Raw genomic sequence first — 24,437 nt, forward strand, 5'->3', positions numbered from 1 at the left:
TCTATTTTTGCTGGTAAACAGCTTTTGTTAAAAAAAATTTTTTTTTTACCTCGACAAACATATCTTTGAAAAAAAAACGATCAAGCTCTCCCTTTACATTTTGTTTCATTGAGTGAAATAATAATTATTGTGTTTTTCTTGATATGACATCAATTGAAACACAGTCAGTTGCTGCTTCTGTTGCAAATTCAGTTGCAAGCGTTGACGGATCATTTGTGTACCCAAGATTTCGAAATGTGGACCAATTGTTAGATTTTTTATTATTTTTTAATTTTCATTAAAATCATGGAAATTTAAGCCTTTTTTCTGTATTCCATCCATTCACAATGGTATGATATATTATTTCTAAACATTATATTTTTTGTTATTGTTTCATAATGGACAATTTTTTTAAAACAGAAGCGAATCTCTCCGACTTTGAAAGAAGCATGGATAATAATTATAATTCAGGCTATTCAATTTATGTTTGTTCCGTTACGGAGATTTGATGGAACCCTTCTCGGATTGGAGAAGATTAGCCAAGTTATTGGGTTTATTTTTTTCCTAATTATTTCTGCTTTTTCAAAGTTTAACTGTAAATATCCCGTTTTTTATAATTTGTTGCTTTTTATCATTCTTCTCCATGCCTTTTTATACCCCCGAATTTGAACTGAAACCATCTTTAATGCTCTGAATTGATCAAACATTTTTTAAACATTTTCTCTGTGAAATAAAATTTTTATCGATAACGCAGACTGTATTTAGATCCATCGTTTTATTCTCCTTCAGAGATTTCGTACGCTGTAATTTTGTGTCTGAGCTGCATGCTGATTGTTGTTTGTGGCTTACTTGCATGGGTTGTCGTTGTGCTATTGCGAAGAGAAATCCCGATGGGAGCATTTGTGCTCATGATGCCGAAGATTTTGGGATTTGTGCTGGTGCATTTAGGCACAATTCCAATTACGGTTTTGCTGGCGAAACCTTTTGGATGCCTTGTTGCTGGGGTTTCAGAAAGGGAAAAGATGAGTTCATGCTCTTCTTCTTATTACGGAGTTATAGTGGGAGCAATTTTTGTAGTGGTTCATGTAATAGCCAATGCGATGTACGAGTTTTTTATTTTTGAGCCATCGCTAAGACGGGGGAGGTATCTGTGCATGCGAAAGGGAGTATTTGCAGCTGGATCAAAGCTTTTAACAATTGTCTGCGTCGGCGGAGCAACTGTGGCGATTGGATTAGCACCAATAGTGTCGGGTGTGGTAATGGTTGCGCATCACTGCTTGCTTGGATTCTTTGTTTGGTGAATGTTGCCGTTTTCACGTGCAGAAGTGAATGGACTGCGAGCAGGGCTGTATGGGTTCTGTGGAGGAGCAGGAGTTGTGACACTGTGTGTCCCTCTATTTGAGACATGGGCCGAACACAAAGTGTTGGCTACAGGGAAAGCAGGAAGCTGCTGGAGTGTTACGCTTTTGTTCTGGATTTTGGAGTTTGTAGTCGGAGGTTTGTGCGGATTTGGCCTTGGAATGGCCACAATAGCACGACACAAGAGCAAATGGATTCTTCACCCAATCGTGATGAAAGGCGCTGAAGCTTCTGATGGTAACGAAGATACAATTTCATTCAAAGCTGACGCATTACTGAAGCTAAAAGCAGGCAATCTTAAGAATTCTGAGAGAAAGAAAAGAAGAGATAAGCCGAACGGATATTTTGTAAAAGCTGGAACAATCTCATTTGAAAGTGCCCTGGGTGCTTATGTTCCACAGACTGCAACACAAATGGCAATGTTGGGAAATGGTGTTAGTGGATCCGGAAATGGAAGCTGCAATAACGGAGTGAGGGTTGTCGGAATGAACGATAGTGCATACGGAAACTATGGAACAACCTCGCCGTTGCCGTCAATTGGCCACGGAGAGTACGGCATGCGCTCAGGAATGAGCTCAAACAGCATTGCTCACCTTCGACAAGGATCGGTTAAGCAGATCGTTCCGCAGCGTGTTCCTTCGTCGAAGTTTGCACCAGCTGCACCGACTTTGATGAACGAGATCGATTCAAACGAACAGCACACTTTGCATGTTGCATCTGCAACTCCATTGAATATGCAATCAAGTTTTCGAGTTGGCAGTTCAGAACCTGGATCATACGCACGTCCTGTTAACGGAATCAATGGCTCAACTTCACCCTTTTCGTTGGGATCAATTTCTCCAATGCCAACTTCTTTTTCATCATCGTCATCTTCTTCTTCGTCATCATCATCGTCTTTTTCGTCTTTATCTTGCCCTCCAGCAACATCTCCTTCTTATCCTTCAAACATTTCAAATGGAATGCCACAGGTGTTTTCACAGCCTGGTGTGGTAGCTCCTGCTGGATCCATTGGAGGCAAAGCAGGGGTCACAGAGCTAAGAGTACAGGTTGGAAGCGACGAGAGCCAGCTCGGACAAAATAGTGTGCGATTGCTTGCAGAAGAGGAAGCTATTATCAAAGCAGTACTGAAAGGGACAATAACAGCTGATGATTTATGGGTGTCACTAGGATTCCTTTCTGTTCCGGAGATGGCTCACGATCCAGCTGTGGTTCAGTTCTGCGGAGATTTGCTGAAGGCTGCGCGGAAGAAGATGCGGCTTGCATCTGCTGGGCTTAATGTGACAACAGCTATCTTCCAACTGGAGTTTTCTCATTCTGTGCAAATGGCAATACGCCTGCTTGGTGCTGCTGACAATCTATTTCCTGGGTGGAGCAACCGCTGGCTTATTTTCTCAAAGATGAAGGAGGTGGACATGATGCTTGCCAAAAAGAACAGCAAAAGCGGGAGCGGAGCAAGCGAATGGCTGGGAACTGTTGGAGCCCGGAGCTGTAGCGCTGATGAGACAAATTCTGTTGAAAGCGAACTTGGAATAGGCCCAGAGCTAGGCACATCGAAATTTATGACAGAGCACACAATACGTGTTCAAATGAACCAGGCAGACAAAGAAGCAGAGCTTGCACGAGCTCATCTCCTGCGAATGTGGACTCTGCTGACACGAGAGGTGGTGGATGTGGAGAAAGTGACACTCCATGCTGAAAAAGGAATGGAGAGTGCGAAGGCCGCGCAGGAAGGATATACAACACTTATGGAGATGAAGAGCGATAACACTGAAGCAATGCGAAAGCTTGCCGTGCTGATGAGAGATGTGCTTGGAGACGAAGAAATCGCAACAGAACTGTTTGAAGAAGCCGACGAGATTGAAGACGACAATTCAATGTATTCAATGTTTTTGACAGACTCTAATCTTCTCAGCGAAGAGAGTCGCGAGTTACGTGGTACTGACTCAGCCGTGTATGCACAACAAGTGCATTCTCCATATTCCACACCACCGCCTCTGTCAGCAGTTGGTTCAATGAGCAGCAACTTCTCTTCCACCCCAGCAACTCCACCACACGCACAGGGAAATCGTTTAACTGAATCTGAGATGTCTGATGAAAACAGTGAGATTCTTAAAGAAAGGCAGAAGCAACGGGCACAGCGCAGACAGACGCACATGAAAAAGAAGAAGCATAAGACTGACTCAGCACTCGAAACTGCGTTGAAAATAAAGAAGAAAACAGCACTCCAAGCGCTTTTCCCAATCATCGTTAGCGGATTGATTTTTGTGATCTCCTTGATTGTAGCTGCGTTCGTGGTTCTTCTTGCGAAGTATGGAGACTCTTTGGATCAGTTCGCAGATGAAAGATTGGCAATTTCTGTCACAATGGAGACTAATCAACTGTTTGAGTTTTCTGAGCACATGTTGACTTTGCACAGAATTAACGTGAGCAATCCTGAGGAGGTTGAAACGATAAAGGAATTGCTGCGTGAGGATCATGAAATGACAAAATCGCTAATTAATTCAATAATTTCTCAAGAAGATCTTTTCGCAAAAAGATCTTACACTTTCATCGATTGGAAGGAGCTATCAACGTTGTGGTTCGAGCCAGTGGTGGGAGCCAATCATATTATCAGAAACATAGATGAGAAGAGAACTAATATTTTGTCTCTATTTACCTGGGCACACGACACTGTCGCAGAACTTTTAGAAGTGTCAACAAAGAGGCTGAACAACATAGAATATTCTTCTTCGTCGTCTAATGATGCAAACGAGAGCTGGGAGCTTCAACCTGGATCCGATATCGGAGAGTTTCTATCGTTCGCAGGAGCTGAGATAACATTCAACACGCCTATTGGAGTAAGTGAGGAAATGAAGCATATTCTTTATCTGTACAGCAACAACATCAACAAGATGCAGGTTGATGGAGTGATTACACAATCCATACTGTTTTTGGTTATTCTTGTCTCTCTTTTCTGGGCAACTACCTTGCCAATGATCATAGCTATGCGCTACATCGCAAAGAAGCGCATGGGCCAAATGCATATCCTTTGTAATATCCCGCCAGACAAGGCAAACGAAATGATCCTTCGTCTAACCACAAAACACACCAAAAGCAAGCAACTTTCAGAGCAGTTAGATGCAACATCTTCAACAACGGTATCTGAAAAGGTTAAAAATGGGAGCAAGAAAAGTGCGACAAGCGAAAGTGACGATTCCGAAAAGGCAATTGACCTTCTCAACGAAGATAGACAATCACTTGAAGAGATCAAAGAGGAGAATGAGAACACTGAATATGGAAGCAAAAGAGATAAAACTGATGATGTAGACCTCTCTGATCAAGATGACCAAAGTGATTCAAGCAGATATGGAAGCAGTGCCAGTGCGAGCGGCACTGGAAGTAGAAGTGGAAGTGATAACCGCAGCGGAAGTTCAAGCGATACGGATTCATCAGAGAATTACAGTAGACACGAGAAAAGTGATATGGAAAGTAGCTCTTCAGTTGAAAAGCATACAAAAAAAAGAGGAAAGCATAACAGAAATCGAAACAAAAAGTCCAAAAATGAAAGAAGAAAAGAAGAAAAAAAGAAGAGATTGGAGGAAGAAATTGAAGAAGAAGACGAAGAAGCGAAAGAGGCTTTAGAGAAGCAGATGGCTCAAAGATCAGCAGATATTGATGAGAAGCTAAAGAAGAGGCTGATTGTGGTGCCATTTTCACTTCGCATACGTCTTATCATTGGAATTGCATTGATGATGATACTCTGTGGAGGAATGTCAATAACTGGTGTGATCGGGTTTATGGCACTGAGGATGAAGTTTGGGCAGGCTATCACCTCTTCTCAGCGCCGTGTTGTGATGATGCAAACAGCAGCTGTGTCTGGGATGCTGCTTTCAGGAGGCACACACACTGTTCCTGATACCGTTTCTGCTAATGCCGTGTTTTTGGACAAGTGGAGTTCACATGTATTCAACAACATTTCTTTTGCCAACTCGAGAGATTCTCTGCGAGAGACATTAAAAAGGCTTTCACAGCTGATGATAACTCTGTCAGCAAGGTTGCTGAGCGGGAGCGATGCGGGGTACAACACAGGTGATTCACAATTAGATTCCGTAGAATCTCAGAGGCTTCAGGGAAAAGATGAGATGCTGAGTGAGCTTATGACAAAACCTGCATATTGTCTGATGGAAGACAAACAAATGTGTGATGCGAAGGTAAGCATCCGACTTCCTGGCGTTGTGGTGCCTTTCAATGGGATGAACGAACTTCTTACACGCTATTCGGCTGCAGTTGATGCGCTAGTGGGTGCAAAGGATGAAGAGCTGATTCTTAGCAATATTAACTTTCAGTACATCCGTCAGACTACATTGTATGATTTGAACGGCGGAATGAAGCAGATTGAAGATCATATCACTGAAAATATAAACTCAACGTGTCAATCGTACATCACAGCAATTTATGTATTATTCGCAATTGTTGTAGTTGTACTGATACTTATATCGTTCAGTTACTTTATCCCGGCTCATCATACACTGAAGCAAATGGGAGAATTATCTGCCATGTTGGATGAGATATGCCGCGAAAACACAACAGGTGCGGTTGAGTGGAACGAGGAAATGACAACTCTGGTTCCTTGCGTTGATGCTGGAAACAAGGAAATTTTAGAAGCCCTAAGCACAGTAATGGCGGCAGGGGTGGAGTCGCTGAATGCAAATACCGAGAAAGGGAAAGGAGCGCTTCAAATGAAGGTCAAAAAGAAAGCGTTTGATGCTGCAGACAGGCAGCAGAGGAGAGAGAGATCAACAGCCTTCTTGTTCAAAATAGCACTGAACGAGTTTTGTGCAGAGGAAATGCTGATGGAAGAAGCAAAATGCCCGAAGCACATGATTCATGAGCATCAGGCAGCACATGCACAGATGTTGAGGAAGTTACTGGAGTTTGACAGCCAGTTTTTGAAAGAACCTTTGCAGTTGTCTCTTGGTGATGTGACAAGATTCTGTTCAGGCTGGATCATTCCACACATCAAAACACTTGATGCAGAACTTGCACCATTTTTGCTTCGAAACCTTCCTGCTGATGCACTTCAAGCGCCTACAGAAATGAGTATGATGGACCCTGAGCATGCACCGATTGGTGTCTGGATGCGGAGTGACAAGGCAACATTTGTTGAGCGACACCAGTTTGAATCTATGAAGAAAAGGATCAATTGCATTTCCTAAGCGCACGACCTTTAACTCTGAATATTCATTCATATTTTTTTGTATGTTCATTTCTTATAATTTACATAAATTTCTGTATATTAATCACAAATTACTAATGTTTCAATTTTGTCTTGCGAGAACTAACTTGATTTGTGCAATTTGTGCTTCAACAGTTTATGTACTTATTTTTCTTTTCTTTAATTTATAACATCACTTCAAATTGATTTATTTTTATTACAGTTTGATTTATAAGCTTCACTTAAAGATTAGTTGAAAAGTGAATTTTCTTTTCATTTTGATAATTTGTATATAATCTTTTTTTGATTGTTTCCATTCATCATTTTTCCCAATATGGCTTATTCGTTTTACAAAAATGCAGTTTTTATTGTTTTTTGTACAATTTTTATTGTTGTATATCTTTTCTTTCTTTCTTTCTTTTTATTTCAATAAAAATTTTCATAAATGTTTATGCATAATTTGAGCACTTCATTCTCAGTTTTTCATTTCATTTATATCAATTGACGTTTTAAATTTTGTTCTTTTTCTTCTGGTAAAATGAAGGTGTAAACGTATGATTACTTTCCAAAAAACAAGGCATAATAATTATTATAGAACAACCATTCAATGATAGCGTTGATAATCGTTGAGCAACATTTTGCGGAATGTGATTCGAGAATGAAAAGAGCTGGTTATTTTTTGGGAAACCGATAAATTTTTAGGGAATTTATTTTTCTGAATCATATGGGGGAAAATACAGACTATCAAACCTTTTATACACAAAGCACGTGAAAATTGTTTCACTTATGACATTATTTAACGTTATCAGATTTCAAAATGAATTGGATATTCATTTCAGTATTCAATCTTCATTGATATAATTAAAAAATGTTTTGTGACATCACATGTATTTCAAAAAAGGAACACAATTTATTCAAAATTTAAATCATTATAAGTTTTTCAAAGTGTCATAATTTTTCAATGAAAAAGCAAGAAGTTAAATATATATCCCATATATTTATTAAACAATTTTTGATAAACAATAATTAGAAAATTTCATATTCCAACAAAATACAAGTTCATATCTCTGAATCCAATTCTTGTGTAATGTTCTCCATATCTTTTTCAATTTGAGTCCAAAAGAAATCTTTGATATCATGAATTTTTTCATTGTTCCCCTTCTTTATTTTTTTTTTCTCATCTGCAATTGTTAACTGTCATTGAGTGTGCAAAAAATTCGGACAAGATCGATTTTTCAGTAACAGTTAAAAAAATAATACTGATAATTTTTCTGGAAAAAAATTTTTCAATGTTAACTCATTTGACATTTCAGACCATAATTTTCATGAAAATTGTCGATTGAAAAAATAATAAAATCACAGAAAAACTCAAATTCCTGTTTCTCTGATTAATTAATTATTTTGTTTGATAATATTCAGTCGACTCAAAAATGATAGTCTGCAAAGTCAAAAGAGTTTGTGTAGATAAGATACGTTTGGGAGAAAATTATTATTATTTCATTTCTTGTAGTAATTGAAAAAATGAGCTTGTCCAGGATTTTTGCACAATCCTCTGATGAAGTCGCAAAAAAAAAAAAAAAAAAAAAAAAAAAAAAAACCCTCGTGATTATTTCCTGTTTTGATTTTATATAATGAAGAATTAATTGAATTTTCATATTGAACTTTTCAATTTCAGCAAATATAGAATTCTAAAATAAATAAAAACGAAATCTTTGATTTTATTTCGTTTTAAAAATACATGTCACAAATTATTTCCTGTAATGAAAGCTATTAACCATGCCAGTCGTCACATCACTTGAAGCCTTTCCCATTCTTTCATAAATAGAATACTATCCAAACTGACAATGATTCAAACATCATTTTCGACTTCAAAATTGTTTTTAATAAATCACTTTTTTCACTTCAAATATCCAAGTCATCATTTCACTTTATCCCATCTTTCATTTTTGTTCTTCTCCACATACACTCATCAATTTCAAATGTTTTTCATCAACATTCTTTCTTTTGAAAAATCATAGGTGAAAAGATTATGAATTCAATGCAAAAAACTATACAGCGTTCAGCTCCTTTTGAAAGATTTTCTATTTTTTTTAATATTAGAGTTTCCTTGGATGATAACATCATAAAAACAATTATTCTAAATATCTCGCTAAACAGTTTAACTTATTCATTTATTTAAATTTATTTTGGAAAAACAAAAGGTGATATGGTGTAAAATTCTTGCATTTATTAAAAAACCAACTATTTGTACCAAACTTTTTCCTCAACCTTATCATGATAAGTCTTTCATCCTCCTATCAATAAATGAAGGAAAAATTATGTTAATGATAAAAATATTTGTTAGTGTGGAATGGAACAAAAATCATAAAACGAAAAATTTTGTCACATGTTAAAAATCAATTCATCAAATGCGTATTATGCAAACAGATCAAATAAAACATATTTCAAAAGTGGAAGCAAATTAGCCAATGATCACATTTTGCCTTGTTGTCCAAATTGGCTTTGTCTTTTCGGAACAAACAAAACACCTCAACTTGTTTCTTTCTCAGAATGAAAATGGAAGTGATAGGGCATTTGGAATTGGAGTGATGCAATGCCAAAAAGGCAACAGACAATTTCCACTGTCCGAAAGCAACCGATCCCGCATCCAATCCAACAGCCGCACTTTCCCTCCAAACACTCACCAGGTCATTTTTGAGTCAATCAATTCCACTCTCTGTTTGAGGGATGTGCAAGTTTCGGCGATTGAATACACACACATTGCCCAGCTTGATGAGCTCTCGATGTGTTCATTTTGTGCTTGTGTGATTGATGTTTTGCATTTGGATGTTCCTCTGTTCGATGTGAAGGGTGGGCTGGTGGAGATGAAGAACTGCTCGCTGCAGCCATTTGGCTTGGCACGTTGGCAGATGGGATCGCTGTGCTCGTGTGAAGAAGGAAGTTGCCTGTTTCTGGGTCGCACTTCATTTTCATCGTTTTGTGTGGCAGGCAGCAAGCCGCTGATTGGGTCGTGCAGATGCGAATGGGTGAGGCTTGACAACTGCCATTTCAGAAACATCACATGGGAAGGGAGGCGTGATGAGCAAGGGACAAGGAGAGAGGGTGGGGGCAAAAGCACAACTGCTTGTGGATGCAGTTTTGAAGAGGTGTGGAACCCGATCAATGGAGGCATTCTGGCAGACTTCAATGCTGGTGGCTCGACAAGTGTTTTCAACTCGACATTCTTCAGATGCAAACAGAAATACAGCGAAGGAAAAATGGAAAGGATCGAAGGTAATGACACAGTGAGTTTTGAAAATGTGGAATGGAACACAATACAAACAGGTGAAAATGAAGGTGCTGTACTTGTGAAAAATGCAAATAATGTTTCAATCAAATCCTGTTTGTTTTATCAATGTTCTGGGTGGCACGGAGGAGGAGCCTACATTGCCTTCTGCTCCAATGCCAACATAGAACACACAAAATTCGAAAATTGTTCATCAAGTATATGGGGAGGAGGATTGTTTTTATATGTATTTCAATTAGATTCGACCGCAATTATATCAGGGTGCACATTCAAAAATTGTGAAGCAGGAGCAGGTGGAGGAGGAATAAGTTTGTGTAAAAACATTTCATCTTCTGATTTGAATAATTGTTGTTTTGATAACTGTACATCAACAAAAGCTGGAGGATTAATTGTTGGAGAAGATAACTATATAAAACTCAAAGAAATTGTATTTCGAAGATGCACCACTCAGTCGAATATTGGAGGTGGTGGCATATTATTGTATTATTACAAAAACAAATCATTGAATTGTTCGATTTTTGTTGAATTTTGTTTCTTTGAGAGCAATTCAGGAAACAATGGAGATTTGAGTGTGAGAGGATGCGATGTGTATGGGTCATCAGATTGGAATGGGTTTGTGAAAGAGGGAGACTTCAGATACTGTGTGTCTGTGAGTGAGGGAGCAGTGAAGCTGTATCTGTCAGATCTGGGAGACAAGAGCAAGTGGCTGGAGCCGTGCCACAACCCGATTGTGGTGAGCAGCAGCACAGGGACAGACCATGTGACATGTGGGCATGAGAGGGATGAAGGGTCATATGCGAAGTGCAGGACAATAGGGTTCACGATTGGGGTGGTGAGAGGAGACGGCGAGACAGTGGGGAATGTGTCTGTCGAAGAAGGGGAGTATTATGAGGAGGGGATGAGGATCGAAGGGAAGAGGCTGAGGATTGGGAGTGTGTCAGCAGAGAGGAAAGGAGTGGTGCACACGAGGGACTGCAGGGGGTGGCTGTTCTGGGTTGGGGATGGGTGGCTGGGGCTGCTGGATCTGGCGATTGTGCATGATGGGGCAGAGGGGTCGAGCAGTGGAGTGTGCTGTGTGAGCGGGGCCAGTGGGCAGCTGGAAGTGAGTGGATGCGAGATCAGTGGGGGAGTGGCAGGAAGAGTGGCGAAGGAGTGTGTGATGGAGATCTCGGAAGGGGAGGCGGTGCTGAGGAACAGCTCGATGAGAGATCTGCAGATGGACGGGAAATGCGCAGTGTGGGTGAACCGTGCGAGGCAGATGAGGATGGAGGAGGTGAACATGACGTCGATGGGGAGGGTGTCAGGGAGCGGGGCGGTGGTGGAAGGGGTGCTGTCTGGGGGTGGGGAGATGGGTGTGTCGGGGGTTGTGGTGGAAGACTGCAGCGCCATGTGTGGGAATGGAGGCTGGATGAGTGTGGAGGTGGAGGAAGGGAGCAGACTTGTGGTTGGGGAGGGAGAAGCACCAACAAGGCTGACCAGATGCCGAGCAGAGAGAGGGGATGGGAGTGAGTGCGCAAACACTGGCACAGATGCAGGCACAGGGCGAGGAGGAGGGATCCACATGTGTGTGGCAGGCGTGAAGGCAGAATATGGGTTCAAGAATGTGGAGTTTGTGGGGAATGAAGCAGCACATGGAAAGGATGTGTTTGTGGTGTCGCCGTTGCTGGGGGAGTGTGTGACGCGAGAGCGATTTGGATTCTTCAGTGTGGCGAATCCGTTTGGTGAGGAGTGTGCAGAAGGGGTTGACACGAGGTGGGGGTCGGTGGTGATCCCGCTGGTGTATTATCTGAAGGAGCGAGAGGGGAAGGTGAGTGTGGGGAACAATGGGCATGATGTGCCGGCGTGTGGGTTTTACGAGTATGAGTGCCTGAGTGTGGGATACTCGAAGAGGCAGGCGAAGAGCAGGTGGGATGTGAGGGTGAAAGGGCGATACGACTTTGTTGAGAGCGTGAGGGTTGCGCCAGGGGAGGAGCTGATGATTGGGGGAGTGGATGGTGAGGAGTGTGGGATGGTGATGAAAGGGGACGGGAGCGGGGACAATGGGATGGTTGAAGTGAGTGGGACAGGAGTGGTGGCGATGGTGGAGCTGGTGATGGAAGAGGGGCTGAAGGGGGACGAGTGGTGTGTGTTCCATGTGGAGGGGAGTGGAGATCTGTCGGTGGATGAGTGCAGAGTGTGTGGAGATGGGTCAGTGGAGAAGGTGGGGTATGGGGTGTTCTGTGTGAGTGGAGGGGGTGTGACAGTGACGAATGTGGTGCTGGACGGGCTGGGGTTCACAGAGCGAGGGTTTGTGGAGGTGAGTGGGGAGACAGCGGGAGGGACGATTGTGGGGCTGAACGTGACGGGTGGGGCAGGGAGCAGAAAGGGGGTGATTGTGAGCAAAGGGGCGAAGAAGATGGAGGTGAAGAAGATGAATGCGAGCGGGGTGTGTGCGAGGGAAGGGAGCGGGGCAGTGATGGAAGCAGTTGTGAAGGATGGGTGCAGGCTGACAGTGGATGGGGGTGTGTTGGAAGGGGTGTGTGAGAAAGGGGATGGGGGAGGGATGATGGTGGTGATGGAAGGCGGGGGGCGTGTGGAGGTGGGGAAGAGCGAGAGTGTGGGTTTTGAGGGGTGCAGTGCACAGAGGAAGGACGGGGCAGGAGGGCATGGAGGAGGGATGATGATGAGAATAGAAGGGTCGGATGGAGACTTCAGGCTGGAGAGACTGAGGTTCAGCGGGTGCCAGGCGAGTGTTGGGGGAAAGAATGTGTTTGTGTGCGGGGCAGACTTTTCGCAGGAGATTGAAAGAGCAAAGTTTGGGTTTGTAGAATCGTATGAGAACACAGAGGAGATTGGGGGTTATGAAGACGGGGACGAGACATGGGTGGTTCCGGTTGTTCTGTACTTGCGGGATGCCCCAGAGGAAATCCGGGTGGGGGGCGAGAGGAGCAGGGACTTTGGCCGATGTGGGTATGAAGGGTTTGAGTGCCAGTCAGTGGACTATGGGGTGGGGCTGTGGGGCAGAGGAGCAGGTGTGAATTGCGTGGTGACATCGCCTTCGTGCGTGAAAGGAGAGATGGTTCTGGAAGAAGGAGAATACAGAATACGAGGAATGGGAGTGGGCAGTGAGGTGGAAATGATGCAGAGCGAGGGTGCTGGGGCAGAGGGCACTGTGGAGAGCAGCGCACAAGTGACAATCGAAAAAGTGGTGTTTGTGGCTCCAGCGCAGAAAAAGGCGAAGGATGCGCTGATCCACACGACTGGTGGGGAGATCAACATCCGGTTGTGCTCGGTGGGTGTCTGCAGTGGCGGGAGCAGCGAGCAGAGCAGAGAGCTGAAGCACACATTCCTGTGCATCTCGGGTGGCCGGCTGGTGCTGGAGGAGTTCGAGCTCACAGCCATTGCCGCAGCATCGGTGCCAGTTGTTGTTGTTGAGGATTCTGGATGTGGGACGATTGAGCAGTGTCTGTTCAGTGGGGTGGGCAAGGCACATGCTGATGGGCTGATATTGAATGGGGCACAGGGGATGTGCGAAGTGAGCAACACGACGATGTCGGGGCTGTCCCTTTCAGAGGGGTGCGGGATATGTGACCGTGGGGGGAAAAACATGGTTGTGAGGAATTGCACAATGAGCGAGGTGACAGCCACAAAGGGGAACGGATGCTGTGTGCGAGGTGTGGTGTCGAGTGGCTGTGCGCTGGAGATGTTTGATGTGCAGATGGTGGGGTGCTGGACAGAGCGTGGGAATGGTGGAGGAATACATGTGGAAATGGAGGGAGACGGCAGTGTGCAAGTTGGGAAAGTGGGGATAAGGACATTGTTTGAAGGGTGCTGTGCAAGGGATGGGAATGAGATTGGGGGATACGGAGGTGGGGTGGCACTGGTCAGCAAGGGGAACCTGTCGTCGTTTGTTGTTGCCGATGTTGTGTTTGGGGTGAACGAAAAGGCAAACCACGCATCGAAAGGCGGGGACAACGTGTTTGTCTGGGGAGAGAATCTGTCGCGGCTGATAACAGACGAGTTGATGCAGTTTGAGTTTGACCGAGAGACGAAGGCCACGTTCAGGGAACTGGAAGGGGAGGAGGTGGGGGAGGGAGGGGAGGTGAGCGCTTTTGTGCCGCTGGCTGTGTTTGTGGTGGAGTTCAGAGGAAGTGTGCATGTGGGGGGAGAGAGCGGAGTGGATTATCGGATATGCGGGCTGGAGGTGTATCCATGCTCGACAATCAGGTATGGGTGCGCGCTGAGGTTTGGGGCAGCACAGGCATCGGTGAGGCTGATGCCCACGTTTGTCTTCAACAGCAAGCTCACGCTGGCTGAGCGGAGCATCGAGTTTGAAGCAGCTGTGGCGGAAGAGGCCATCCAGATAGACACATCTGGGATTGGGGCAGAGGGGTGGTTGGTCGAGACGAGCAGCGCCATATCATTCTCGCGAATACACTTCTCGGTAAGTTCTTCAGGTGCACGTTGCTCGAGTGCGGGGCTGAACCAGCACACTGGGGTTGCAGCAGAAAGAGCGGAACACGAAGGGATGCCCAACACAGGTGGCCACAAATGTGTGTTTGTGTGTGCGGGGTCTTCGCTGACAATATGCAGCTGCTCGGTACAGATGAAAACGGCAGATGCAGTGCTGGATGCACAGCTGATCAGATGTGTTGGGGGCACACTGAGCATCAGCGGGCTGAGCATGAGTTCGATGACCACAAGAGAGCCGCTTGTGGTGATTGACGGAGATGAGTGTGCAGGGGTGATGGAGGGGCTGGAGATATATGGATCGAAAAACGAAGGAGAAGGAGGAGGCAGCCTGGTGGAGATAAAGCGCACAAAGAAGATGGAGATGAAGCACTGGAGAATGAGCGGGTGTGTGCAGGAGGACAGCAGCGGGCTGAAGATAAGCGGAGGGATGCTGGTTGAGGTGTGGAATGTGACGGTTGAGGAGCTGCAGAGGACGAGGGGAATGGCGGGGTTGTGGTGTGCATGGTTGGGGAAGGGGAGACAAGGAGAATGCGGAACTGCACGTTCTGGAACAGCAGCTGCGAGGAAAGCGGGTCGAAGGGAGGCGGGGTGTGGGTGAAGACAAGCGGAAGGAGCACGATGATTTTTGAGAAGAACAAGGTGGGGTGGTGCAAGACGCCGGGAGGGGAGTGGAGTTGGGGGAGGGGTGTATTTGTGGTTTGGAGGGCTGGAGGCGGTGTACTCGATGAAGGATTTGGAGTTCAGCGAGAACAGTGCGTACCAAGGGCGGGATGTGTATGTGGTGTGCGAAAAGCCGCGGCTGATGATGAATGCGATATACTGGAGCGGGACGGCGTCGAGCGAGGAGAGCAGCGAGGAGCAGAAGCGGCTGTGGGTGGTGGACAAGGAGCCTCACGAATATGTGAGCACAAGCCTGTTTGAGTACTTGTTTGCGAGTGTTGCAGAAATTGTGTTTGTGAACAAGGACGGGTGGAGCGAAAGCGAATGCGGGTTCGAGGACACGCCGTGCAGCAGTGTCGAAACGGGGCTTGGGCAGATGGAAGCAGCGCAGTCGATCATCCACATCAAGAAGGAGGCGCCGCTGAACGGGACAGTGAACAGAGGGAGCGAGCCGCTGACGATCCGAGGGAACAGCGAGAAGGGGAAGATGAGCGTTGGGAGCGGAGCGCACCTGGAGGTGACAGAGGGTGTGGCACGAACAACGCTGATGCTGTCGAATGTTGTTGTTGCCCTTGGGGAAGGGCTGGCAGAGGCAGAATTGGTGGAGCTGAGGTGTGGAATGGCTGTGGTGATTGACAGCGAGATTGTGGATGAGAGCGCAGCAGGGCATGGAGGCGGGTGGAGGATCGCGTCGATTCATGGGGGAGAGCTGGATATGAGCAGGGTGAGGATCGGGAAGATGGATGTGATTGGAGAAGGGGAATTGTTTTTGGTGTGCGGAGGGTCGCTGAAGATGGAGGACAGCTGTGCGAATGGGGTGTGTGGGAGAGGGAATGGGATGATTGCTGGGAAGGAAGGAAGGATTGTGGAGATGTTGAATGTGAGCATTGCCGAATGCGATTTTGAGAACGGGCATGTTGCGACAATTTGGAGCGGGATTGGGAATGCAACGATATCAAACTGCACATTCACAGATTGCTCGTCGATGTCGGATGGTGCATGTGTGAGCGGAAAGATAGGAGGGGACATGGAGTTTTGTGTTGAAGAGACGGAAATGAGCGGATGCCGATGCACAAAGGAAGGAGAAGGAAAAGGGGGTGGGATGTTGATGGACATGAGGAGCGGGCGGGTGCAGAAGTATCTGGTGCGGGATGTCAGTTTTGAGGGAAACGATGCGTGCTTTGGGAGAAATGTGTTTGTGGAGTGCTTGAGCCTGAACGAGAGTGTCACAGCAGACCGAATGGTGTTGAGGTGGGGCTCAGCGGAAGATGATGGGAACGGATATGTTGGGGCAGACAGCACATTTGAGCTGATCACACTGGAGCTGTTTCTGGTCAGATACGACGGCGGTGTGGTTGCTGTGTCGAATGCAGGATACGACATGATTGGGTGTGGAGGGGAGCAGCATCCGTGTTTTTCGTTCTGGCAAGGGTATCGGAACTTGGGAGCAGATTATGAAGAGCGGAAGATGGCTGTTGAGAACGGGTGCGAGATTGCAGGCGAGTTTGATGTTTCGGCGATGACAGTGGAATCAGCCAGTGCAGAAGCAGAGGCTGCCTTATCGTTTTCGGAGCAGTGGGCAGACGGCCAGGTGGAATGGGTTCTGGGAACAAGCGGCAAAACTGTTCTGAGCCTGTTGCACTTGTGTGTGCCACAATCGCTAAGTGAGCCCCACAGAACACTGATATGCTGCACCGCACCATCTGGCGCATTGAACATCAGCCATTGCTCGTTTTCTGCAGAGCATGCAAAGCGCATATCGTTTTCGCTGATCACAGTGAACGGCGGGCACATGACGATGAGCGACTGCACAATGGAGCACGTGACCGGAGCAGCACCGCCGATTGTTTCGTGTGGCGGCACAGCAATATCGAATTGCACAATAAAGGAGATTAAGTGCAGCGAGAGCAAGGAAGGAGGGGCTGTGCATGCGGTTTTGAAAGGAGACTGGAGACTTGTGATGAGCGAGTGCAAGATGAGCAGTTGCAGCTGCTCGGTGGAGGAAGGAAAAGGGGGTGGACTGTTTGTGGATGGAAGCGAATCGGAGGATGATGAGCCGTTTTTGTTCACAGATGTTGAAGTGTCCCTGAATGCTGCACACATGGGTGTGAATGCGTTTGTTGTTGCAAGAGACCTGAACAGCTCGATAACGAGAGCAACGTTTGGGTTTAAGAGCAGCAGAGGGGAAGAAGAAGGGAACGACTTTGTGGGAAGGGATGGGGTGTTTGGGGAGACGGATCTGTATCGGTTTGTGAGGGAGTACAGGAGCACAGTGATTCACATCTCGTCAGTTGGGGGATTCGATGTGATGCGGTGTGGGAGCGCAGCAGAGCCGTGCAGCACATTCTGGATGGGGATGCAGAAGTTGGAGAAGGAGACGAAAATGAGATCGGTGAGGGTGCAGGGAGAGCTGAGGATTGCAGATGGATTTGATCTGACGAACTGCAGTGTCGAATGCGAGGACGGCGTGGCAGGGGAAGATGCAGCATGCAACATGGTATTTGACATGGAGGGAGACAGCGAGTGGGATGGTGTCATGTGCAACAAGGGAGAGCTGGTGCTTGATGGAATATGCATGAGTGTGAAGAAGATGGGCGAGGAAAGGGAAGCAAATGTGGTTGTGAACGAGCAAGGCAGCCTTTGGATTCGCAGATGCAAGATGACTTCGGCGAGCGCGGGAGAAGGCCAGCACAAGAGCCGGTTCAACTATGTGGCGATGCGAGAGGGGACACTGAATGTGGCAGGGCTCGAGGTGTGTGAAGTGAAGTTCGAAGGGTGTGTTGTGCAGGTTGGCGGTGGGTGTGATTGTGTTCTGGAGAATGTTGTTGTGAACTCGATTGGGATGCAAAGTGGGTGTGTGCTCTGTGCAGTTGATGGGGCAGGAGGAAGGGATGGCATGAACAGCAAGATAGGGGTGAGAGTGAACGGATCGAAAGTGTCGTCGGTGGGGGCAGAGGGAGAGAAAAGCAGTGTGGTGTGGTGTGGAGGGCAGGGGGTGTGGAGTGTGGAGGTATATGAAAGTGTGTTTGAGCTGTGCAAAGCAAGCGGTTCGCAAAACGGAGGGGCAGTGCTGTTTGGGCTGAACGAAGAAGGGAGGCTGACGATAAGGGACAGCACGCTGCTTCAGTGCAGCTGCAGCCTGGACAGCGGGAGAGGCGGTGGCGTGTGCATCAGAACGAAGAACCACGGGGATCTTCCGTTTTTGTTTTCGCGGGTGGTGTTCAAGGGCAATGCAGCGCATGTGGGGAACGATGTGTTTATCGAGTGCTATCGGATCGACAAGCAGATCAACGAGAGCCAGTTCAAGATGGATGTGCAGGAAGGGGTGTACAACCGGATCAACGCGATCTACGGGATCGACACAGTGAGCACGAGCCCGGTGGATTTGGTGTCGCTGATTACTGTGCACTACTCTTCGACTGTGGTTGTGTCGTCGAGCAGCGGCAAAGGGGCAAACACAAGGCAGTGTGGCGCAGCAGAGCTGCCATGCCGTTCGCTGGACTATGGGCTGGGCCACTTGTCAGGGGGCATGTTCTTGACGGCTGTTGTGGACGAAGAAAGTGCAGCAGGTGGGGAATGCGACCTGAGGGATGTGGAGCTGAAGTCCAGGTGGGAGACGCGTTCGACGATATCGTTTGACAGCATCGCAACACAAACGCGCGAGCATGTGCTCAGCGTCGATGGGGGAGTGGGGGTGAAGCTCATCCTGTTTTCGTATCCTGTGCCATTCCCGTCGGCACACGAAACCCTGATGCGTATGGAAACGGGGACTGTGTCTTTGGTGTTGTGCATTTTTGAGTCGAGCAGTGGTATCTCAGAGGGGAGATGCATGACTTTGATGGAGTGCGAAAATACGAGATGCTCTTTTGATCAATGCAAGATAAGAAACACAAGGGCGCAAAAGCTGATTGCATGCCGGAACAGCTCGCTGAATGTGTCGCATCTTGCTGTGCAAAACGCAGACATCGAAGCAGATGGGATAAGCGTGGCAGACGATGTTTCGATGATGCTGTTCAATTATTCGGCATCGCATGTGCGACTGAGAAGTGGATGCATGATGGTGATGGGCAGCCAGGTGCAAGGGCAAGGGCAAATACAAGGTGAGCAGAGCAATGGTGCAGATCACAACTTCTCGATCATTTTCTCGTCATTCAGCAACATTTCCAGTGCTGCCCACAAGCCGAGCATTCTGTCCATATCAAACAGCAACAATTGCATCTGTGTGGACAACTGCTTGTTCGATTCATGTTCATCATCATCATTTGTTTCGGAAGTTTCTTCATCGGCTTCAAATATTGGAACAGTGATGTTATTTGTATCATGCACAAACATTGTGTGCTCGAGTTGTGTTGTTGATGGGGGTTGGGGCAACGAAACGCAGGGGAGCCCTCTTGATCAAGGGGAGGAGGTCTGCTGGTGGAATGGATCGCAGATTTGTGGGGTCAACAGCACAGTTGTGGTGAAGGACTCAACAATCTGCAACTCGGAGGCTGGGGCGCTGTCTGTCGCAGGGGGAAGCGCAAGGATCGAAAGAGGGAGTTTTGGAACAACAAGGGGAGTTCTGCGAAATATGTGTCAGCTCGGCGGAATGTGATGTGCACAGAAGGTGGGAGAGTGGATGTGGTGAGTCTGAAAGGAGGAGATGGGTGGAAGGAAGATGACTCGCTGTGGATGGTGGGGAAGGGGTGCCAGATGGGAGGGCTTGCCTCGGAAAGGAAGTCGGCATTCTTCATCCCGCATCTGAGCGAGGTGGAAACAGAGGAGACAGAGGATGTGGGAGGCATGGTGAAGCTGAGGTTCAAGGGGTGGGTGCTGCTGCCGTGCTCCCTGGGGTTTGAGGTGGTGGGGGTGGTGGGGGATGTGGAGTATGTGGAGAAGCACATGTTTGAGGAAGAGGATTTCGAGAGCGAAAGGGAGGTGAGGCACTGGGCAGAAATGGAGAAGGTGGGATGGGGAGGAGAGGAGGCAGAGGTGAGGGTGAGCATTCTGTTTGGGAACACGTCTGCGCCGTCGCACACAGAGGCATTCATTTTGCAGAACAAGAGTGAGCCGAAAGGAAATGGAGACGAAAGGACTGTTGAAGGAGGAAATGGAAAGTTTTCTTCTTCAACCGTGATAATAATTATTTTGGTTGTAATTTTATTTATTGTTCTCATCGTCGCAATATCCTTTATTGTTCGTTGGAAAAAGCAAAAGAGAAGAACAAAAGAGCTTGAAGTGATTGTGGAAGACACAGTGAGGAAAGATCCGAAGGCGTTTGAAATGGTGACGATGGAGATGTCTCCTGAGGAGCAGTGGAGGAGAGCAGAGAGGGAGGCAGAGAAGAAGAATGAAGAGAGGATAAAGAAGAGAGTGTATGAAAAAAGTTTGGGACACTCAGAGTCATCAGAGCATTTGTTGAGCGAGAGTGGCTCCACAGAATACATTTTGGGAAGAGATTCAGACAAGATCCCTCAATGGATGCTGGAGAAGGTTGATGAGGAAGAAGATGATATATCGAGGAAGAGAACACCATCGCCATCCATTTCATCCACTTCGACCACAGACACATCAGACACAGAATCCACATTTGTTCGTGGGGAAGATTTGTGCCCAACCACATCGTCGATGTCAAATCTGGTGGATGCAATGGCCTGCTCATCTCCCCATGAGAAGCTGATTGTGGATCTGAGGGATTCGCTGTTCATGCTTCTTCATGGAAAGAATGAGAAGAAAGAGATGGCAATCGGAACTCTCCAGGAGAGGGAGGTGACGGCTGCTCAGATCCTGTTCTGGGTGGCCAATCTTGCACTTCACTCGTTTGATGAAATGAACAATCCACTTCAGTCGCTGACAAATCTGAGTCCCCACATTGTGTTGTTCTCAGAACATATGGTCATCTGCATTGCGATGCACTCTGACTGCTCTTCTTCAGATTCTGATTCATCCTCCATCTCTTCGTCAACTGTTGTGACATCTGCCAGTGGTGATGATGATGATGACTCTCTTCCATCATCTGCATTTGAGGATGAGGAAGACAGCAAGAACGAGTGCATGAGGTGGAAGGCGCCAGAGCTGCTGAATGGAACAACGAAGCATGCGACGAAGAAAACGGTTGTGTTTTCTGTTGGGATGATGGTGTGGGAGTGTGTAACGCTGCAGATCCCGTTTGGGGAGTGTTCGGGAGAGGCAGCAGGGAGCATGATTGTGCGAGGAGAGAAGGTGGGGATGGGTGTTGCGAAGGGGTCGCGTGTGAGGGGAGTTGTGGGTGGGTGCCTGCGTTATGAGGCAGAGGATCGGATGACGCTGGGAGATGTGAAGCGGGAGCTGATCAAACTGTTCCCTCCGGGTGCGGCAGTGCTCACGATGACAGATGCGATCGGGTGCGAAGAGAGTCGGAGGCCTGCAGTACCAGCAGCCATCATGGCCAGTGGAGCCAGCATGAACAGCACGACATGCATGACAAGCATGACAGATATTGGCAACAGATCCAGAGACATAAAGAAGCAAGAGGAAGTGAAGGATGAGGCGAATGGCAAATGATGAGGAGAGCAGAGCAGAGCAGAATAATGAAATAAAAAAATCAGACAAGAGAAGTTGGAGCATTCATTGGAAAACTTTGAACGTGTTCAACATTTTTGAACAGTACAGAAATAGAGTTGATTCAGAAAAAGAAAAAAGATAATGAAAAATGAAAAAGAAAAAAAGAAACCCTGGTGCAGACAACACAATGGCCATTGGAGGACGAGTGAAGCCAGAAGGCTTCTCTGAACCCGTGGGAGCAATGATTGGTTGTTGCCCATTGTGTTGTGGATGCTTGGCCAGGTGCATGCTTCATGGTGCATGCTGGGAAAAGCGGCAATGCCCACATGGCCGAACTCTGATCAGCACAGCATCGCTTCAGACAAAACATTTCATATTCCATTTTCAGTTGTTGTTGGAATAATTTTGTTTATTTTATATGTATATTTTTGTATAGTTGAATCCATCTTCACAACATGAAGCATTTGCATGATGGGACAAGTACTGCCCAGCTGCTGCTGTTTCATTTCCTCTTTTTCCATTTCAAAGAAAAACAAGAAGAAGACTCGATATTCAGCATCTGTAAAAGCAGTCGAAGTCATTCATGTTTTGTGGTGCTTTGTGTCTGGAGTGCCCATTGACCACGAAAGAAGCACGGGAGGGCAAAAGAGTTGGATGTATTTGCTGGAGAGCTGTCGTGCTGCTGCTTGGGTGCTATCAGCCAAGTCTGTTTCTGAGTAGCCAGGCAAGGCTCAACACATTCCACAAAAGTTGGGAAAGATATTTTCTGCATCTTGTCTCCTCCTGATGAATGGCCATCATCAGTCGTCCAACTGCTTCAAATACCGTTCCAATCAAGAATGCAATCGAATTAACATGAGAAAGAAAGAAATATTCTTTTATTGGCATTTCTTCTTCTTCTTTTTTTTTTTTTCCAGCTGAGAGAAGATATTCTTTTTCCAAAGCAGGGAAACATCTTGTTGTTTGTGCCATTGCACACACACACATACACACATTATTGTGAGTTGTTGAATCTGTGGTTGAGTGTGTTTGCCCGCATGAGCTTCCTGTCAAAGGCCACTGAGCATGAGAATGCCAGATGAATGTGAATGATTGCTGTTGTTTGTTGATTTTGTGGGAGTTGTATCGCTAACACAATGGAACAAATGCTCATTGCCAAGCAAAATTAGCACACACAATAAATATGAATCGAATTATTCAGGATTCGTGATGGTCCCCAATGGTATTGATAAGTGTGTCATTTGCTTTTATCGCTTCTGAGGGAAAAAAAAACATTGGCAAAAATTTGTTATTCCATTTCTTCAACTGAAGAGACAATTTGACAAAGCGTTTTCAATGTGGGATAAGAACATATTCCTCAATAGTCAATGTGTTTGTTATAATGTCATAACAATAATTGGCTGAAAAATGTCCTTCCAATGACAGCATTTGTCAATGGAAACACATTTAAAAAACGCCACATTTTGCCACATATGCCCACAATAGGGAAGTGCAGTTGAACTTCTATCTTAGCTGTTTGAGGGCAATCACCAATATGTGAGCAATACTTTTATTTGTCTTCTTTATTCATTGGGGCTCTTGTTCTTATTTATTTTGTTTATTCAAATCAATTCAAACAATAAAAAAAATATATTTTTTTTGAAATTATTTGTGATTTTTAATAAAAGCTGGACTTTGACAAAATCTTTTTATTTTCAAAAAAAGACGAAAATACCTCTTTTGAAGAAATAACTCAAAATTTTCCACTCTTTGTTTTTTGATCGATAATTTTCTTGTTTATTTTTTTTTTTCTTATCGAAGAACGTCTGAGACAAAAACATAGCACTTCAATCATTTTCTTCAAAATTAACTGCGCTGTGGATAAACTTTTTGGGTAATTTACAATAAATAAAAAATACCCGTTTGATGGATGGATTTTTTAAAAATATATATAATGAATGAGACAAATCAACAAAGTTACTGCATCAATGGTATTTTCAAACAAATGGGACAAATTTTGATTGATTCACTGCAATTTGTTGGTGTTGCCATTTTATTGAAGGAAATGATACACTTATGCATCAAGAAAAGAAGCTTGAAAATCCAGTTCCTCTTCCAACATATTTGTTGTTGTGTTTTTCTTTTTCACACTGTTTTTTTGTTATTCTTTGCTTGATTCTTTTCATGTTTGGTGATTGGTTTTGAAATCATAACTGTTTTCGGAATGTGGATAATTTGTTCTATCTCTTTTATGAGCACATTTTTGAATTCTAAATATTCAATTCACTGAATTCATAGTTGCAACAAACAAACAAACAAGTGTTCAACAAAATCCACAATGTTTTGCATTCACTTCAGGGAGAGAAACATTTGTGAAATATCATCAGACAATTATTGTTATAATTTTTCTGTTTGAATAATAATGAATATAACAATATTTGACAATCTCATCATTTGTCTCAAAAATTCAAGAACACTTCTTCCCACTTCGTTTTTCTTTTTTTGATTAAAATTCCAATTAATAATACATGAATGTGACTTCGTTTTTTGGAATCATTTTTTGATTTTTTTTTTCGAATAAAATGATTATTGAAATTTTTGTCAATTCTTTTTTGAATGAAAATAATAAATTGAAATATACTGAAGATATATTTGCAAAAATTGAAATTATAACAATCACACTGTGGAAAAACAAATAATCAGAATTTATCAAAATAACGAAGTCACATTCATGTATTATTAATTGGAATTTTAATCAAAAAAAGAAAAACGAAGTGGGAAGAAGTGTTCTTGAATTTTTGAGACAAATGATGAGATTGTCAAATATTGTTATATTCATTATTATTCAAACAGAAAAATTATAACAATAATTGTCTGATGATATTTCACAAATGTTTCTCTCCTGAAGTGAATGCAAAACATTGTGGATTTTGTTGAACACTTGTTTGTTTGTTTGTTGCAACTATGAATTCAGTGAATTGAATATTTAGAATTCAAAAAAATGTG

General features: G+C 45.1%; 2 protein-coding genes across 2 annotated transcripts; both read left to right on the plus strand.

Annotated features, from left to right (window-relative positions):
* Window positions 1–143: 143 nt before the first annotated feature.
* On the plus strand, window positions 144–7,062 carry MONOS_8930 (uncharacterized protein; the record flags this gene model as incomplete). Its single annotated transcript, XM_067879380.1, has 5 exons — window positions 144–247; window positions 299–329; window positions 400–530; window positions 734–1,230; window positions 1,303–7,062. The coding sequence occupies 5 exons, from the start codon at window positions 144–146 to the stop codon at window positions 6,531–6,533; spliced, it is 5,994 nt and encodes a 1,997-aa protein (XP_067721177.1). The 3' UTR covers window positions 6,534–7,062.
* Window positions 7,063–9,000: 1,938 nt separating this feature from the next.
* Window positions 9,001–14,868, plus strand: MONOS_8931 (uncharacterized protein; the record flags this gene model as incomplete). Its single annotated transcript, XM_067879381.1, has 1 exon — window positions 9,001–14,868. One exon carries the CDS (start codon window positions 9,001–9,003, stop codon window positions 14,866–14,868), a length of 5,868 nt encoding a protein of 1,955 aa, XP_067721178.1.
* Between the last annotated feature and the right edge of the window lie 9,569 nt (window positions 14,869–24,437).

Source organism: Monocercomonoides exilis, assembly GCF_001643675.1.
Source record: "Monocercomonoides exilis strain PA203 chromosome Unknown scaffold49-690789, whole genome shotgun sequence".
NCBI classification, from domain to species: domain Eukaryota; phylum Preaxostyla; order Oxymonadida; family Polymastigidae; genus Monocercomonoides; species Monocercomonoides exilis.